The 16,289-nt window shown below is 43.9% G+C and overlaps 1 protein-coding gene across 8 annotated transcripts in view; it reads right to left on the minus strand.

Moving 5' to 3' along the window:
- LOC110488444 (RNA-binding motif, single-stranded-interacting protein 3) overlaps positions 1-16,289 on the minus strand; it is a 350,151-nt gene that overhangs the window by 53,632 nt on the left and 280,230 nt on the right. For all 8 annotated transcript variants that reach the window (XM_036970692.2, XM_036970690.2, XM_036970694.2 and 5 more), the window contains one exon: positions 768-874. In XM_036970692.2, coding sequence (XP_036826587.1) covers positions 768-874 — 107 coding nt within the window. The remainder of the gene's footprint in view (positions 1-767; positions 875-16,289) is intronic.

Here is a 16,289-nt window from a genome sequence, read left to right on the forward strand (position 1 = left end):
ACACACACACACACCTCTCACCTCGCGTCAAGTGTAGCCAGCTAACCCTGTCAGTGTGTGAGGCTCTGTAGCAACATGGTGTTAGGGCAAACAGGCCTCACTGGGCTCGGCGTTTGGTCTGCTGAGTCTGTGATGGACACGCACACTAGCACACACACAGTATATTACACACAACCATTACACACACAACCAACAAAGCAGACAAACTGGAGGGTATGTTGTCTCTTGAAAGACACACAGTCAGGCCCATCTCCACAGAGAGCCTATATCTTGTTCTTTCCTTTCTACCTTGCAGCTTCAGCACAACTGTCAGCCCCTGCAAGTTCATATTCTCCGTAGTGCGGAGAATATGCAGGTTGCAGGTTGCTACTGCGGAATATGTTAGGTATCCAATTTCTAGGCCCAAACTACTAGGTGGAGCACCTATATGTTCGGCAGTCTTGGGAGGGCACTCATTCAACCTTGAAATGCAATTTATATTTCAACTCTTATTTTGAAGGTTTGAATCAATACTTAAAGTGCTTTTTTCAACCTTTTTTCACTGCCAGCGCCAACCTTAAACATGGGAGACAGACGGTCATGTTTTACATGGACCTAAATTACCCCTTATTAAGACTTCCATTACCTCAGTGGTTAAATGCCTGCCTTTGAGCCAAACGTCTTTCCAGTGCCATGAGTAGGTGGTATGTAATGCAGGGTTAATGGAAACTGCCGGATGGCTGTACCTGTGGAACCAAAATGGCAGCTGTAATGAGTCAGTGGCTTACCTCGCCTTCCCTGTGCCACGGCCGCCCGTTCTGTGGGTACTTGCTCTGGCTCTGGCGTTTCTTCTGCCCTCCGTCTGCGAATTTGCACAGCAAAGGCTCGTTGGGGGCTGCAGAGAGATAGAGAGGGAAGGGGTTAGTAAAAACAGAAATTAAGGACTAAAACAGTGACCCTTATGAAGAACCCGAGCCCCTTTGAAGTGTGTCTCCCTTTCTTTTTTCTGCCCCCTCCCTCCCTCCCTCCCTCCCTCCCTCCCTCCCTCCCTCCCTCCCTCCCTCCCTCCCTCCCTCCCTCCGAGTGCCTTGTGAAACTCCCAGACGCTCAGTCTTGGCAAGGCCATTCATTCCCCCAGCCACAGCCCCACTGGCAGCCCTTGAAAGAGCATAGCTGGGTATTGTTGAAATAATAATCAGAGTAATCGCTCTCGTAAATTGCTTAGAGACGGTAATGTTTCGGGAACTCTGTCAGCCAAAGCTAATTTCTGTAAGGCATTTCTCGTTCCCTCCTATACAATCCCCCCTATTTTTATAGAACAGCTTTTCTGTTCGACTTTTCACCTCAATGATTTTTTTCTCCCACTCTGCAACCAGCAAGGCTTCTCATCGGGCTACAAACATAAAAGTGTTTGGGTGAGAATGTTAGGACGAGTTGTTCTCTGAGTGACCACAGGAGGCAGTCTATCCATGTGCTCGCGCCAGCTGCGACAGTCAGGAAATAGGAATGGACAGAAACATTGTCAGTCACTTAGGGAGAAATATTACATAGGGTAACATAGCCATTCATCACCTTTGTTATTTAATATCAGATCCCACACATTCACCCAGGAAGTAGCCACAAAATATGAATGGACTATACGCACACACAAGAGGAGGAAAGGACTAAGATGAGCTAATTGCGGTTTATCAATTGACGGTTCATGGGATCTCAACTCCTCCATATAGTCCCTTATCGAGATAATTGCAGGAGCACCAAGATATAATTGCGATAACAAGTTATGTTGTGTTTCCTATGTGACACGTAGTTCTTAGAGACAACTCTCTAAAAGGCCATATTCTCACACTACTTCTGAAGCAGGTGCCCTTCAGACGATGATAAAACACCTTCTGAGGAAAGACAGAGCCACTGAGGGCTGGAATGAAAGGAGGGGAAGAAAGAAAAACAGAAGAAAAAGCCCTTCTTGAGCGGTTACTCGTGAGAAACGGGTGGCTCTTTTTGGTCGGGGATCGGGGGGGGGCTTCAGTGTGTCCATCCCCTTTTAGTTTTTTTTGTGCGTGTCAGCGAGATCGGTATCTCTGTGTAGAAGGGAACTGTAGAGATGAGAGGGAGAGAGAGAGAGAGAGAGAAGTAGAGTAAGCTAGCTGAAGGATCAATCGCAAGGGCTGCGCTGCGGGCCGACGTGAGCCAGCCTTGTTCAAACGCTGTTCCCTGCACCTGCAGCTGCCAAGCCGCGTGGACGGGCAGACGGGGCGACCTGTCATCGTGTACGCATTAGAGGCGTCCTGACGACACCGACGCAGGTGTCGTCTGTGGCGTGAGATGCTGGACAGTGAGGAAGTGACCTTTCAGCTCCCACTCCCGAATTTGACATAGACAGGAGCTTCATTGATGCTTTAATCTCAATTCCCCAGATGTTTGGGACTCAACAATAAAGTCCCTGTACACTGGAGGCAATTCAGTACACTGAGGACAAGGCCAACAACACCATGTGAACGAGAGCAACTAGTGTCCATATCAGGACAGTCTCGGTTGAGACTGACCCAATTACTGGCGAGACAGTGGCTGTCCTTCCAGTGGAAGGTTCCCTTTGTTCCATTTCGGCCATTACAATGGTCCTCCCCTCCACCAGCTTCCTCACTGTAACCTAGGTCAAGTGATGATGCAGCAGACTAACACACACAGAGGTATTATTTGTTTGCCTATTACATGAAGCGAGTGAAAAGTGGACGAGGGAGGAAAAGGTGCAAAAGAACAGGGGATTCGGGGAACAAACTCTTGAGACTTCAACCCACAGGGGTGGAGATGTTGCTGGGACAAACAAGAAAAAAGCTTCCGAAAACTCTCTCCGACCGTCCTCTCAGGGAGGTAATTAGCAGTCTGGCTAATGTAGTGGATCCGATATGCTGCAACGCTGACGTCCCATGAGCAGGCCTCCAGGTCCCTCCAGATCCCAGAGCACAACGGCCAATTTGTTGAAAAATCAAGGCCAAAATCTTCAGCCCCTCCTGGTCTTCCCTATGCGGAAAATTAAACAGAAGAGTGCATAAAGACCTACAGTACGCTGCCCATATTGTGGCTTTACTGGCTTATGGCTACAACGCTTAAATTGGCCGCCACCTCAGTGTGCAATTCTGAGACCCCAAAAAATCCTGCATCTACCAATTTAGCACTACATAATGACAAAAAAAAATGGAGGAAAGAGGAAAATAAATTGGTCCAAGTCAACAATTGACGCTAACAAGGCACTCTACAAGAACGCTTAATTGTTCTTTATGTGCGTCGCCATAGCAACGGGTCAACAGAATTGAGAAACACAACCCCCCTCCTCTCTCTCTCACACACACACGCATTAGGTTGCCAGCACTGCAAACAGCATGAGCAGCGATGGAGGAAACATTTCACCTGGAGTCAAGTGGCTGGATTAGAAATGACCTCACTAGCTTGGAGGCCGGCACATAGTCACACCAATGCTACTCTGCTTCGTTTACATCAGACACCCTGGTTTCCTACTCCTTAACCTTTTAATGCAGTGGACTAAATCAGGGTCACACAGAGAGATTCTTGGTGGTCTAAAACAAATCTACTTTGAAACTAAAGCATTCACCTCACACACATGGTTATGGGCTTAACAAAAAGAAGACACCTTTTTGAGTTTGCATCCCAATATTACACATCACAGAAAACCGAAATATAACAAACCGGTTTGACATAGAAGCACCGGATGTTCGTAAAGTTATTCATTATGAAAAATATTATTAACATTCCACCCATGAAGCCAAAAAGGGCGCTTTTGGTCATTGACTGCAGGAAAGGACTACTAAGTATTTACAGTACCAGTCAAATGTTTGGGCACACCTACTCATTCAAGGGTATTCCATTATTTTGATTATTTTCTACATTGTAGAATAATAGTGAAGACATCAAAACTATGAAATAACACATATGAAATCATGTAGTAACCAAAAAAGTGTTAAACAAATCAAAATATATATTATATTTGAGATTCTTCAAAGTAGCCACCCTTTGCCTTGATGACAGCTTTGCATACTGATGGCATTCTCTCAACCAGCTTCATGAGGTTGTCACCTGGAATTCATTTCAATTAACAGGTGTGCCTTGTTAAAAGTTAATTTGTGGAATTTCTTTCCTTCTTAATGCATTTGAGCCAATCGGTTGTGTTGTGACAAGGTAGGGGTGGTACACAGAAGATAGCCCTATTTGGTAAAAGACCAAGTCCAGATTATTGCAAGAATAGCTCACATAAGCAAAGAGAAACGACAGTCCATCATTACTATATGACATGAAGGTCAGTCATTGCGGAACATTCCAAGAACTTTCAAGTGCAGTCGCAAAAACCATCAAGCGCTATGATGAAACTGGCTCTCATGAGGACCGCCACAGGAAAGGAATACCCAGAGTTACCTCTGCTGCAGAGGATAAGTTCATTAGAGTTACCAACCTCAGAAATTGCAGCCCAAATAAATGCTTCAGGGTTCAAGAAACAGACACATTTCAACATCAACTGTTTAGAGGAGACTGCGTGAATCAGGCCTTTGTGGTCGAATTGCTGCAAAGAAACCACTACTAAAGGACACCATTAAGAAGAAGAAGAAGAGACTTCATGGGCCAAGAGACACGAGCAATGGACATTAGACTGGTAGAAATTTGAGATTTTTGGTTCCAACCAAATGATGATCTCTGCGTGTGTGGTCCCCACCGTGAAGCATGGAGGAGGAGGTGTGATGGTGCTTTGCTGGTGACACTGTCAGTGATTTATTTAGAATTCAAGGCACACTTAACCAGCATTGCTACCACAGCATTCTGCAGTGATACACCATCCCATCTGGTTTGCACTTAGTGGGACTATCATTTGTTTTTCAACAAGACAATGACCCCAAACACCTCCAGGCTGTGTAAGGGCTATTTGACCAATATGTGAATGAAGGAGTGCTGTATCAGATTACCTGGCCTCCACAATCACCCGACCTCAACCCAATTGAGATGGCTTGGGATGAGTTGGACCGCTGAGTGAAGGAAAAGCAGCCAGCAAGTGCTCAGCATATGTGGGAACTCCTTCAAGACCGTTGGAAAAGCATTCCAGGTGAAGCTGGTTGAGAGAATGTCAAGAGTGTGCAAAGCTGTCATCAAGGCGAAGGGTGGCTTTTTAAAAACTAGTTTAAGACTTTTTCGGTTACTACATGATTACATATGTGTTATTTCATACTTTTGATGTCTTCACTATTATTCTACAATGTAGAAAATAGTCAAAAATAAAGAAAAAGCCTTGAATGAGTAGGTGCCTAAACTTTTGACCGGTACTGAATTAATCATTCAACTCTAACCCCTGATCCAGTTCAGGACTAGACTCTTGGTTCAAACAGAGCAGTACGACCAAAACTCTTCGGTATTCCATATCACAGTGAATGTACAGTGTGCAGAAAATCTGTCAGCACTGTTACAATGAAAGCTTAAGCTACTTCCAACATCTTACGCTTCAGTTCCGTAAAACATTAACTGCTTTTTTTATGGACCGGCATCTTTAAACCAAAAACAACAGTCTTATTGGCTTTAAAATAATCTCTTGTGAATATCAATTCAGTATGCTACACGTCCGTCCTCCATTCTCCCTGTTATTCCTCTGAAGCATGTTGAACTGTACATCTGGCAGTCTGAATGGCAGAATCAATGCAGGAATGCCCAGAACTGTGTCAGGGTGGGGGCCCATTGAATCAAGCAGCTTTAAACCATCAAGCAAGTTACAAAAGAGGCCTCTCTCAAGGCAAATGCAGAGGGAAGAGGAGGCTTAGAGTCAAACCAGCATGGCCTTGTACTGTGCGGGTACAGCACTGTCAATGATAAATGGATAGAGGACTATTCATCTCTCCACAACATTATGTGCAGTTCACAGAATAGGATTCATTAAAATACAACTCTACAGTTCAACAACTCCCTCTTTTTCTCCCCAGTTCGTAACTACTATCTTGTCTCATCGCTGCCACTCCCCAACGGGCTCGGGAGAGGCGAAGTTCGAGTCGTGCGTCTTTCAAAAACATGACCCTCAAAGCTGTGCTGCTTCTTAACCCACTGCTTGCTTAACCCGGAAGCCAACCGCATCGATGTGTCGGAGGAAACACTGTTCAACTGACAACCGGAGTCAGCTTGCAGGCGCCCAGCCCGCCATAAAGACGACGTTGGGCCAATTGTGTGCCGCCCCAGTTCTGATTACTGCCTTTACTATTACTGCTTATTCGTATACATGAAAGACAATATAACTCCAGAATGAGGCTTCATTAGAATTCTGCTTCACGTTACTTCCTCCTTGCTCGGACGAATTTCTAATAGATGATTTAAAAATGGCCTAATTAGGATCAGAATGGTTGACCTATTGATTTCAGGGAGAGTTGAATGAATCACCATCATTTTGTCAAGAGACAGAGAAAAGAAAGACAGAAAGTAAGAGAGAGACAAAGAGAAATGGAAAGGCAGACAGAGAGACAAAGATGTCTGTCTGAGTAATAAGTCTACAAAGAGGGAGAAAATCCCTACTCAGTCTGGACACCAAGAGACAATCTGGTTGAATAGTGGGGATGTGGAGGGAAGTGGCAGAGCATAAATAAGCGACCAGACAATATCCCTCATATGTAGAGGTTAACATAAGCCCCCACCACCCAAATCCCTCCTCCTCACCACTCCCCCCACCTCGTGGGCTAGACGCAGGCGGCTCACCAGCCCGGCAGAAGAAGCGGCATCCCCTCTCAAAGGGTAGGGATTTGACGGCTCTGCGTCAATAGTGCTCACAACAACGGACTTTTCTGTCGGCCTTTTCACTGACAGCTGCGACGGGCAGCGCTCGGCGCTCGACTCAATGACATATCCTGATAAGCGGATGCAGCTAGAGCGAGAGAGAGAGAGAGGGGTCCATTTTTCCTGATCCATATTTTAGACGGGGAGGAGGACGAGGATGTCAACAAAGCTCTCTCCCTCTCTCTGAGCCAATATGGTTACACAGTGTATGGATATTGATCGCCCCCAGCGTTTTCCATAGGGGGCTCATGTGTTACGCCGCCAAGCCGTCCTGGTCTGAGATGTTATTATGGATTACGGGAAAGGACCCTCTCAATGCAGAGAGGTGGTAGGGGCTGATCAATGAGCTGTTGCACACTTAACAAGAGTAATGTAATGTAGTAGTCCCATCTCCCTCTCTTTCTCTCTGCATGGCTGAAGAGCAGACAGACTGGTCTCAGGACAGATTTGAGAGAAATAAACAAAGCTGATGGATGTTGGGCAGATGCTGTACTGCATCATGGCCCCCAGGTCTCAGGTCTGTCTGGTTTTAGTACATGATATATCAGTAATGGATGATGATGACCAGCTTTAGATATATGAGAGGGTTGGACACAGACAAAGACCACCTTCGGACTAGATAAATAGACGCACTCAGACAAAGGATGTGTGTGAAGACGAAGTGTCGTCAAGCTTACTAGCTTAGCATGGCGTTAAGATACAGCAGTATATCATAGAGTATATCATAGTGTATCCATGCTTTGAATAAGACTGTGGGTGTATTAGTATAGTCATACTGCAGGTGAAGCAGCTGGAAAGCTAAGTGGATGGGAGTTTTTCGGTCCCGAAAAGTAGAAAGCGCCTAGCTGCTTGCCTGTTGACATGGATGTCACACAGTGTAACAGTCTTAAACTGTTACACTAACTCACACTCACAGCACACTAAAAACTGAGCTGCCATTGAAACTGCTGAATTGGCACAGCCAGTAGGTTCATACCCCCAACATTTCAGAGGTGCACAGACCTTACCCACTATGCAGACCCACAAAGTACAGTAAAGACTTGCATGAGTGCTACCCTGGTAAAACAAAAATCCTATAGGATCCAAAAGAAAATCCTATCAGATTTAGAAAGCCATAGGATAGAATCTGCTGCATCTGCAACACATATTTAACGTAGTGTCAACTGCAACAACAATAGCTGTACCCACAAATGTATTTTCCTTCTACGTTTAATTTGCATAGTAAGCAATGTAAAGATGCTGTGAATCCCGGGAAAATCCCCCAAAACTGTGTGTTATTATAACATTTTATGTAGTATTGTACGTCATATTATAATGTCTAATTCAAAGACAAGCAGTTGCATGAATAAGAATCAAATTAAATAACTTGAGTATTTTGTTGAAAAAAGTGAACATACTGCAAATGAACTTGGTGTTCCCATATTGTGGTGGTGAATAAAACCGAAATATAGAACTGTTGTTTACGATCAATAAAAATGTTGCAATTAATGTTATATTTTACTGTAACAAATTACAACAAACTATAATTTAATGGGTTAAATTAGGAACAAAAAGTTATAATAGGATTCGGGTAGGAAAGTAGGCCTACAGTATGGCTATCCTTTAGCATGTTCTAGCAAAGTAGGCCTACAGTATGGCTATCCTTTAGCATGTTCTAGCAAAGTAGGCCTACAGTATGGTTATCCTTTAGCATGTTCTAGCAAAGTAGGCCTACAGTATGTTTAGCCTTTAGCATGTTCTAGCAAAGTAGGCCTACAGTATGGCTATCCTTTAGCATGTTCTAGCAAAGTAGGCCTACAGTATGTTTAGCCTTTAGCATGTTCTAGCAAAGTAGGCCTACAGTATGGCTATCCTTTAGCATGTTCTAGCAAAGTAGGCCTACAGTATGGTTATCCTTTAGCATGTTCTAGCAAAGTAGGCCTACAGTATGGCTATCCTTTAGCATGTTCTAGCAAAGTAGGCCTACAGTATGTTTAGCCTTTAGCATGTTCTAGCAAAGTAGGCCTACAGTGTGGTTATCCTTTAGCATGTTCTAGCAAAGTAGGCCTACAGTATGGCTATCCTTTAGCATGTTCTAGCAAAGTAGGCCTACAGTATGGTTATCCTTTAGCATGTTCTAGCAAAGTAGGCCTACAGTATGTTAGCCTTTAGCATGTTCTAGCAAAGTAGGCCTACAGTATGGTTATCCTTTAGCATGTTCTAGCAAAGTAGGCCTACAGTATGGTTATCCTTTAGCATGTTCTAGCAAAGTAGGCCTACAGTATGGTTATCCTTTAGCATGTTCTAGCAAAGTAGGCCTACAGTATGGTTATCCTTTAGCATGTTCTAGCAAAGTAGGCCTACAGTATGGTTAGCTTTTAGCATGTTCTAGCAAAGTAGGCCTACAGTATGTTAGCTTTTAGCATGTTCTAGCAAAGTAGACCTACAGTATGGTTAGCCTTTAGCATGTTCTAGCAAAGTAGGCCTACAGTATGGTTAGCCTTTAGCATGTTCTAGCAAAGTAGGCCTACAGTATGGTTAGCCTTTAGCATGTTCTAGCAAAGTAGGCCAACAACAGTGGTCACCAACGATCTCCAAGGCATTCCTTTTAAAAGGAAAACCATGATCAGAGAGAGACTCAACGAATACAACAAAGAGCTGCTGTTTTCACGAGTAAGTTCATGTTTAAGTTGTTATTCAGCACTGTTAACACTTTCATAACACATCAAATGCGTGTTGGGACGAGTGTTTGGACGCTCCCTTCAGACTGACCATCAGATGCAGGCCATCAGTCCAGTAAAAACAACTAATAAAACACATTTTTATGCTTACGTGGCTGTGCCTCAAAATATACAATAAATGATTTATTACCAGTGTGATCATATTTTTTTTAAATATATCATTTCAGAATGGTCTGAGAAGAACAACATTGGCAGGGCAATTCAGGCATAGCCAATATGCAGTGATAACGTATTGGGCCTATCGCCTACTGCACAAACCTCATTGCTACAGAACTGTTTTTAATTGGTTAATGTTTCAAAGGCTTATGTTTTTTTAAGTGATGTTTAAAAAAAATCTGAGCGGTAGATCTCGGTGCTAGCAAAGTAGGCTTACAGTATGACTTAGCCTTTAGCTTGAGTGTTCTAATAGGAATATTTTTGGGGTGACACAATCCTTCAAAACGTATAGGATTGCCAGGTGTAGCAGTGGTGGGACTCTGCTGTTGGGACAGCTTTATGTAGGCCCTAACAGTTTGTGGGCACCGTTTGTCATCGTTACAGTTCAATTAAATGTATTGTTTAGTATTTTGTTGTGTCGTGGCTTTGCTGGTATGCATCTCACATTTTTGGGGGGTTTGCTCCACCAAGATGTACATGCTAATATCGTCACTGTATAGGATTCTATTGAAAAAATCCCTAATCCTATAGGATTTCTTGACTAAGGTAGCAAAGTAAGCCTACAATATGGTTAGCCTTAGCGTGAGTGCTAGCAAAGTAGAAGCTACAGTAGGAATTAGCATTTAGCGTGAGTGCTAGCAACGTAAGCTTCGTCTTTATCTTGAGTGTTCGCACACAGCAACACTGACAGTGAGACTAGAGCGGGAAACTCCTGGGGCAAACATCTTTGAGGTACAAGGAAAACTGTTAGAGGAGAGCTTGAATTTAGCTTAACTGGATAATTCCCCTGGCCAACCAGCCACTCCAAACATTAACGTTACCAAGATAAATAAATAAACACGTCAGGGTGTAGAGGGGGAGGTGCCAAGTCTAATGGCGTGATCTCAATCCTCTAGTCGTACACATTTCAATAAGATGTATACAGCAGACAGCTCTCACCACGTTTATTTACAAACGGCATGGTTGAAGTGTTGCTTAGCTACAATTTAAATGTGGGTCCGAGACAGACGTTTCCAATGCTATGGGCTGTTAAGGGCGTGGCACTGTTCTGTTCTGCCAGTTCTCTCTCTGGTTCTGTCCTATAGGATCCAAACTTTGCCCAATAGGATTCCAATATGATTCTGATAGAGGTGACAAAAAACACATTTTGCCTTTACCGCTCCTCAGGCTCCATCTCTCGTGGTGGGAATAGGGCCTAGGTTTCCACTGCAGGCTTTCCAAGAAGTATGGACACAACAAAATGAAATTACAGGACAATACATTAATTATCAATGAGGGCCTCAATACTGTATTGGAGTAACAGTCAATACTCAGATACCCATTGGCTGAGGCAGGGAGCGACCAGCCAATCAATAGTGCCACCCGGGGTGATTGATGATCAATGCGGACACAGACGTTGATTTATGATCGATGGAGCCGGGCGTAGTATGACTAGCTGCTCAATACTGTCCCTTTGCTGTAACTGATGGGGGATCGATGAGGAGTGGCACTGTAGCTGATTAGAGATCAGGGCCTGTATTCAAAAAGCATTTCAGGAGTGCTGATCTAGGATCAGTTTTGCCTTGTCGGTAGATCATAATGAATAAGATAGCATGGACAGGGGCTTCCTGATCCTAGATCAGCACTCCTACTCGGAGACGATTTGGGTCGTTTCAGACGCAGGAAATGTACGCCTTTCCTACGCACGCCTTTCCTATGCACTTCTCAGAAGTTGGTATTCAGACTTAACTTATGCAGGTGCGCATGGTTCCCTTGCATGCGCTGAATAAATGTAATTCAATCGCTGAAAACTCTCCCAGTTGCTGGCCAACAGATTTCCTCGTGAAGTTTTCATTCAATAGCGTTTTCAATACTGTTAATTTAAAGTCATCCTTTTAAATTTGGTGTACCTTTAATTTGAATTAATGGAATATATGGAGAAAATGGTTCAGAATATTGGGGATAAATCAGTCTCCTTTTCAGCACCAATTGGTAGATTTAAAAACCATCCAATCGTGTATATTATTTAGGGTTAAAAAAGTATTTATGAATAAATTAAAAAAAGGTTTGGTGAATATATTGGTGAATCAAAAACACAGTCGTTTGATTTATCTGAAAGTTGCCATATTCAACTGTTCAAGCCATTAAACATTGGAAGGTAATAGGGGTTGAACAGTAGTCCTATAAATCTACCCTAATAATCTTCACTAATCATGGAACTGTTGTCATGAACAGGTTTAAACTGCTACGTATGGCCTGCATTCCAAAATGATTCAAATAGGCTATGTCACAAATGATTGCACAACCTTTAATACGTTAGCCTAATAGCGATCCTCAGGAACAGCCAAACGGACATGACAGAAGAAAGAAAGGTAAAACTACTGCTGTAATGGAATGATGCAAAATGTAAGGAAACAGACACTAGTGACAGTTATAAATGTATGTGAGTATAACTGACGCTGGCTACCTACAGTGGCTAATATTTAAAACCCGATATAAATTGTTTTAAAAAAAATACAGTATAAAGTCGGGAGATATAATTAAAACATTTTAGAAATCATAAATCAACTTGGTAGGTTTGACGCTATACTTTAATTTGGGCATGGCAACAGAAGCCTATAGCTTGGGTCACCAAATGTAATTCCTGCAAGTTATAAGGCCAGCATTTCATAAACTTCACTGTGGAAAAGGTGATATATCCTTCAGTTGGCTGCCATATGACAGGTTTTACATTTGTCTCCAGACATCAAAAGGTAAAATAGATCTAAAACATTTGTCATTTATATTCACAATCCCCTTATCCAAACAGCTTACTCATTTACCTAGCCCTTATCAACAGCTCTGATCAATTTGCAAATTACAGCGCATGAAGAATGGTGTTATTTCTATCTGAAAAAAATAAAGTACGGGTTCCACTTGGAACCGACAGTTTGCTCGACTTTATTCATCGTTTCATCGGTGGTGGAATTATGAGGGAATTAAGTCAAAGAATTAAGTCATCTTCATTTATCTGATCTCCACCCCAAATGAATAGCATGCTATTCTCATGCTTTAGATCAAGGTCCAAATACACGTAGAGAGTGTGGCAAAACCCTGCACAGAGCCTTCACCGTGCGCTGCCACTTTAAGAGCGCACCAGCTGTCAGGAAGGAGGAAGTACAGTAAATATGGCTATTCCGTCTCTGTGTGAGAGCTCGCAGTTGGCGCGGCAGTTTTGACTGTGTGTGCAAGTCTTTGCAGAAGTCATGCTTAGTTTGTAAAGTTTTAAGTCAAGTGTTATACCGCTCTACTTCGTGGTTGGAACGTGCGGGGACTGCTCTTGCCGTTGATTTACTGGATTACTGGCAACATTGTTACAAAGCTTCCACCAACAAACCAATGGGAGTATCGGACGGACAGACGGACAAGTGTAACTGTAAGCCAGAAGTTAACAGCTAAGACCATAGGCCTCTGTCCCTCTCTCTCTCTCCCTTTTTGTGTTCAGTGAGGTTGGGAACTGTAAATGCACTAGCATTGACATTTTCGTTAAAGGGAGTGTGTGTTCGAGTATATTGCTTATTATCTTTTTTTGGAACATTTTTGTTTTGAACTACACACACACCCATTAATGTAATAAATACAAATATTTGCAAATCATCTAATGATAACTGGGTTCTTTATTGTCTGGTACCTCTATGAAATTGCCTTGGAGTTGTTCTAATCCTTATTATTGTATGAAGCATTATTGGTTGGGTTATCCCTGTGCTGTGAGTTGTTATATGGCGTATCTTGTCCTTTCTCTCCACTGGCTATCTGGCAAACTGCCAAGAGTGTAGCCTGTCTCTTTTGCTGATGTGTGTGTGTGTCTTGTCGCAGTACCACCTCTCTCCTATTTCCATATCGGCAGTGTAATACCTGCCTGGACCCCGAACAAAAATCTTTATATTTCCCTCTCTCTAACAATACCACGACAGAATTGGCGCCTGATCAGGGATTCCCTAGGGACCTATGGAAAAAAGAACCCATGAACACACCACACACAAAGTTGTTGAATCATGTATTTTATTGGAACCCCACACTGTGTCAATGTGGACACGCCTAATGGTAATTATAACAAGCATTCTCTCATTGTGGAAGGACTAAATTGTGAAATGGAGGTGGAGATTATCCCCAGGCTTCTGGCTCGCCTATAACCTCTCCACCATTACCTTCCCCTCCAACTCCTCCTGTTACCCTTCCCAGACTGGAAGAGGTGACTCTGTGCTAAACTGGACAAATGGAACAACAATGGCCGCACACCAGTTACAGTTTGACCATGCAGGAGAATGCCATTCGCAAACTCAGTGTGGAGGCTCACCGGAAAGATGTGCAACTGAGGTCGACTCACCTCCCCCGTCAAATGGAGGAAAAGACTGAAATATTTTCAAGATTCTCTGAAACGGGGTGTTCAAGGGGGAAAATACAAACGTTTCAAAAACACTCATAGAAACGAACCATCATCTAGTCATGACCTGTCTTGAGCAGGAACAAAAATGAGAGCAGAGGAGTCAGGCCTCTGTTGTGAAGGAGGTGTGTGCTCACCTGAAAGATGTTATGGAGGACAGAAAGAGCTCTCGCACAGAGAAAATGCGATTTATGACTAGCAATCTTAAAAGGAGACATCTAATGAGATAGAAAACACACAGAAGGCCACAGCCCTTCAACTGGAGGAGCTGCACCAGGAGGTGATGCAGTGCTTTTCCCTTCTGGACAAACATCTGCACCTCCCTCAGTGTTTCCCGCTGCCACTGACTCTGCAATCAAGGGAATAGGAACAGATGGCTTTGGGAAAAAAACCTCGGAAGACAGTTAAACAACAGAACTCGAGTTTCATCAATACCCCCTGCCAATGTCATCCCTCATCTAAAGTGCTCCCTCCCTATCAAGCTCATTTCCCCCACTTTTGGCAGCCCAGAAGATGATGTTGATTCTCTGCTTTTTCTATCTAACCGTAATGATTTCCTTTCCCGCCGGCCCCTTACTGATCTGGAGATTCTTGCCACCCTCCGTAGTGTTCTTCATGGTACACCAAGAGACTGGTGGGAGATTGACATCTGTTCATTGGCTATCTGGGAGTAGTTTCAGAAACTGTTCTTCTCCGCCTTCCTCTCAGAGGGCTATGAGGATGAACTGGCAGAACGCGTTTGTAACAGAGTCCAGAGTGAAGCAGAGCCAATACAGGACTTTGCCTTCTCCTATTGATTACTGAGCAGGATATGGTTAAACTCATTCTTAAGAACATTATGCCCTGCCTTGCCAGTCAACTTTGCGAACGTGTGCATAATGTGGAGGATCTGGTGAGCCTTGGGACCCAGTTTGAGAAGGACTGGGAGCACTACCTACAAACACAAACCTGTGTTCCCTCATCCCGGTATCCCAATCGGGATGAGGGAACGGGGGTTAAATCATCTCATGGGTTTTTGCCTAAGAACCAAGGCAAAAGTCCAGTGATGTGCTCTAGGTGTAAGGGTCAACATCCTACAGGTTCCGTCCCTCTCTGTGGCCAGTGTCAGGATACAGAAAAAGGTTAGACAGAAGACAGACAGTCTTGACAGGCGTGGTGGCTTGCATTTGGTTAGGTCGGCCTCAGTGCCATCTATGAAACCTTCAGACAGCTCAATTAGCTGTCTAATTCATATTCCTCAACAACTGCTGGTCCCCCTGAAAGTTAGGAACTTCCGAGGGAAGGCCATAATGGACACAGGAGCAACTTACACCCTGATACAGGAGCCGCTGTGGAGAAAGATGGCATTACCGCATGAAGAAATTTGAACCCGGGAGGAAGGATCATTGTACTTGGCAAACGGAGAACCGACCAATCCCTTAGGCTGGACTGATATGGAAATTAAGCTGCATGATGAGGTTATTACCCTTCCTGTGGCTATTCTTGCAGATCCAAGCCTTGCATTTGCTGTAGTCCTTGGTCTGGACTTCAGTGGACTGACCATCTAGATGTCCAAACCATCCTATCGGCTGCGCTCTGACCCTTCCCAATCTCATCCATTTCAACCTGGAAATGCACTGATCTCGGGCTGAAGCCTGCAAACCTATCCAGAGTCCCGGTAAGGTAAAGACAAAGACGACAACAAAGACAGAGAAAATACAAATTCCACCAATGAAGGCAGAGAATCCGGCTATCACACTGATTACAGCCCCCCCCCCCCCCCCCCCCCCCCAGATGCTGGAGATGAATGGTGAGGTATGTACTTTTACACTTTTACACCCAGACTAACAACAACCTTCAAACAAAAAATAAGTAGCCGGCATGAAGTCCCTCATCAAACAACGTCCCTGAGGCTGTCTGCCGCCAAACTGGTGATTCTCAATGAACGGTTCAAGAGCATGTTAGCTAATGGCTTAGTGAAGCTTTGTTTTTCTGGGTGTGCTTCTCCGGTTCTCCTGATTCCAAAGAATGATGGTGGATATCGATTCTGTGTGGACTACAGGAAGCCACATGCCATAACAGAAAGCAATGCCTACCCTCTACCGAACAACAATAACTTACTGGACTCTCTGGCCGGAGCAACCATCTTCAATAATCTAGATCTAAAAAGCGGCTATTGGCAGGTGGCAATGGATCCCGCCAGCCAGGACCTGGTGCCTTTGTCACCCTGCTGGTTTGTTCTCCTT

The sequence above is a fragment of the Oncorhynchus mykiss genome, chromosome 30 (genome assembly GCF_057628025.1).
Source record: "Oncorhynchus mykiss isolate SJ-2025 chromosome 30, ASM5762802v1, whole genome shotgun sequence".
Lineage (NCBI taxonomy): Eukaryota > Metazoa > Chordata > Actinopteri > Salmoniformes > Salmonidae > Oncorhynchus > Oncorhynchus mykiss.